We start from the raw sequence: 2,500 nt of genomic DNA on the forward strand, positions 1-2,500 counted from the left end.
CTCACTGAGCTGTATCTGCGGAGGTGTGTGTGTGTGTCACTCACTGAGCTGTATCTGCGGAGGTGTGTGTGTGTGTGTGTCACTCACTGAGCTGTATCTGCGGAGGTGTGTGTGTGTGTGTGTGACTCACTGAGCTGTATCTGCGGAGGTGTGTGTGTGTGTCACTCACTGAGCTGTATCTGCGGAGGTGTGTGTGTGTGTGTGTCACTCACTGAGCTGTATCTGCGGAGGTGTGTGTGTGTGTGTGTGACTCACTGAGCTGTATCTGCGGAGGTGTGTGTGTGTGTGTGTGTCACTCACTGAGCTGTATCTGCGGAGGTGTGTGTGTGTGTGTGTCACTCACTGAGCTGTATCTGCGGAGGTGTGTGTGTGTGTGTGTGACTCACTGAGCTGTATCTGCGGAGGTGTGTGTGTGTGTGTGTGTCACTCACTGAGCTGTATCTGCGGAGGTGTGTGTGTGTGTGTGTGTCACTCACTGAGCTGTATCTGCGGAGGTGTGTGTGTGTGTGTGTGTCACTCACTGAGCTGTATCTGCGGAGGTGTGTGTGTGTGTCACTCACTGAGCTGTATCTGCGGAGGTGTGTGTGTGTGTGTGTCACTCACTGAGCTGTATCTGCGGAGGTGTGTGTGTGTGTGTGTGACTCACTGAGCTGTATCTGCGGAGGTGTGTGAAGAGACGGAAGTGTCTGTAGAAGTGACTCTGCGTCAGTCCATCCAGGATAGTCACGTTCACGCGGGACAGACGCGCATCATCACTGACACTGAACCAGCTGAACACAGAAACACAGTCACGGTGTGTGTGTGTGTGTGTGTGTGTGTAAATTAGTGTTGTGTGTGTGTGTGTGTGTGAGTGAGTGTTGTGTGTGTGAGTGTTGTGTGTGTGTGTGTGTGTGTGAGTGTGTGTGAGTGTTGTGTGTGTGTGTGTGTGAGTGTTGTGTGTGTGTGTGTGTGTGTGTGTGTGTGTGAGCAGAAAAATAAAGCGCAACTGGAAGAAAACAAAACTAGAGGTATTTCGCATTTCATGGAAAGAGAGCTCAATTACTTACAGAGAGGCTTTAAAAGCTGCTAGATCTGCTTATTTTTCAACCCTATTAGAAGAAAATAAACATAATCCTAGGTATTTATTTGAAACGGTGGCTAAACTAACGAAAAATAAAGCTTCAAACACCGAAGTTTCCAAGCAACACAGCAGTAATGACTTTATGAACTTCTTCACTTATAAGATTGATAATATCAGGGACAAAATTATAACTATGCAACCGTCTACTACAGTATCGCATCAGGCAGTGTATTGTAGTCTCCCTGAGGAAAAATTTGATTCATTCGTTGCTATAGGAGAGGAAGAATTTACTAAACTCGTTAAATCATCTAAATCTACAACATGTATGTTAGACCCTATACCGACTAAGCTACTGAAAGAAATACTTCCAGAGGTCATAGATCCTCTTCTTAATATCATTAATTCGTCTTTGTCTCTAGGATACGTACCAAAAAACTTTAAGCTGGCTTTGATTAAACCGCTTGTTAAAAAAACGCAACTTGATCCTTCAGAATTAGTCAATTACAGGCCGATCTCGAATCTACCTTTTCTGTCAAAGATATTAGAAAAGGCGGTATCCTCACAACTGTGTTCCTTTCTTGAAAGAAATGATATCTGCGAGGATTTCCAGTCAGGATTTAGACCGTACCATAGTACCGAGACAGCTCTCGTTAGAGTCACAAATGATTTGCTCTTATCATCCGATCGTGGTTGTATCTCTCTATTAGTGTTACTCGATCTTAGTGCTGCGTTTGACACCATCGACCACAACATTCTTTTAAATAGACTCGAAAATTATGTTGGCATTAGTGGAATTGCACTAGCATGGTTTAAAGGAGACATATCATGCTTTTAAATCGTTCCTTTTAACATATAAATCATACATTTGTGGTCTATATAAAGCGGAACTGCTATGCTTGGGTCTGAATTCCTCATTATTATAGCTCCACAGGCCCCCTTTTTACCCCTTTTCTGGTGTGCGTCTGACATCAACTCGTTTTGGTGCGGTCTCTTTAAATACAATTGAGACACATCATACCCCGCCCCCTCTCCAGTTTGTAGAGGTTCAACTCCACCCCGTTCGGCCATTTTTGTAGTTTGATAGCAGAGATACGATTATCTAGCGGCACAGAAACTTTTTATTCACACGTTATTAACAAAATGTCAACAACGGAAGACTTGTCCAGCCAGCCTTAGATGTTCGAGCCAGAGTCGGAGCCGGAGCGAGATGAAAATGAAGACGAGGAACCTGCAGAACAACGTCTTCATATGGATGTATCGCAATGGTGTGTTAATGTATTTACACATGAAACTTTGGTCTTCCGACCTTTTACCACCGTGTCGATTTATTTTGATTAATATGTGCGAGGGAGAGAGAGCAAGACAGCGTCTAGTTTGGAGACGGTGATGTCTTGCTTACACTTTCGCCTGGCTCTGAAGAGAGAGAGAGAGTGTGCGCGA

General features: G+C 44.4%; 1 protein-coding gene across 6 annotated transcripts in view; it reads right to left on the minus strand.

The window, feature by feature from the left end:
• Positions 1-2,500, minus strand: part of rexo5 (RNA exonuclease 5) — a 32,143-nt gene that overhangs the window by 28,190 nt on the left and 1,453 nt on the right. For all 6 annotated transcript variants that reach the window (XM_081362187.1, XM_081362190.1, XM_081362189.1 and 3 more), the window contains exon 3: positions 647-770. In XM_081362187.1, the coding sequence (XP_081218313.1) occupies positions 647-770 (124 nt within the window). The remainder of the gene's footprint in view (positions 1-646; positions 771-2,500) is intronic.

This window comes from Scardinius erythrophthalmus (assembly GCF_964197995.2).
Source record: "Scardinius erythrophthalmus genome assembly, chromosome: 3".
In the NCBI taxonomy this organism is placed as follows: Eukaryota; Metazoa; Chordata; class Actinopteri; order Cypriniformes; family Leuciscidae; genus Scardinius; species Scardinius erythrophthalmus.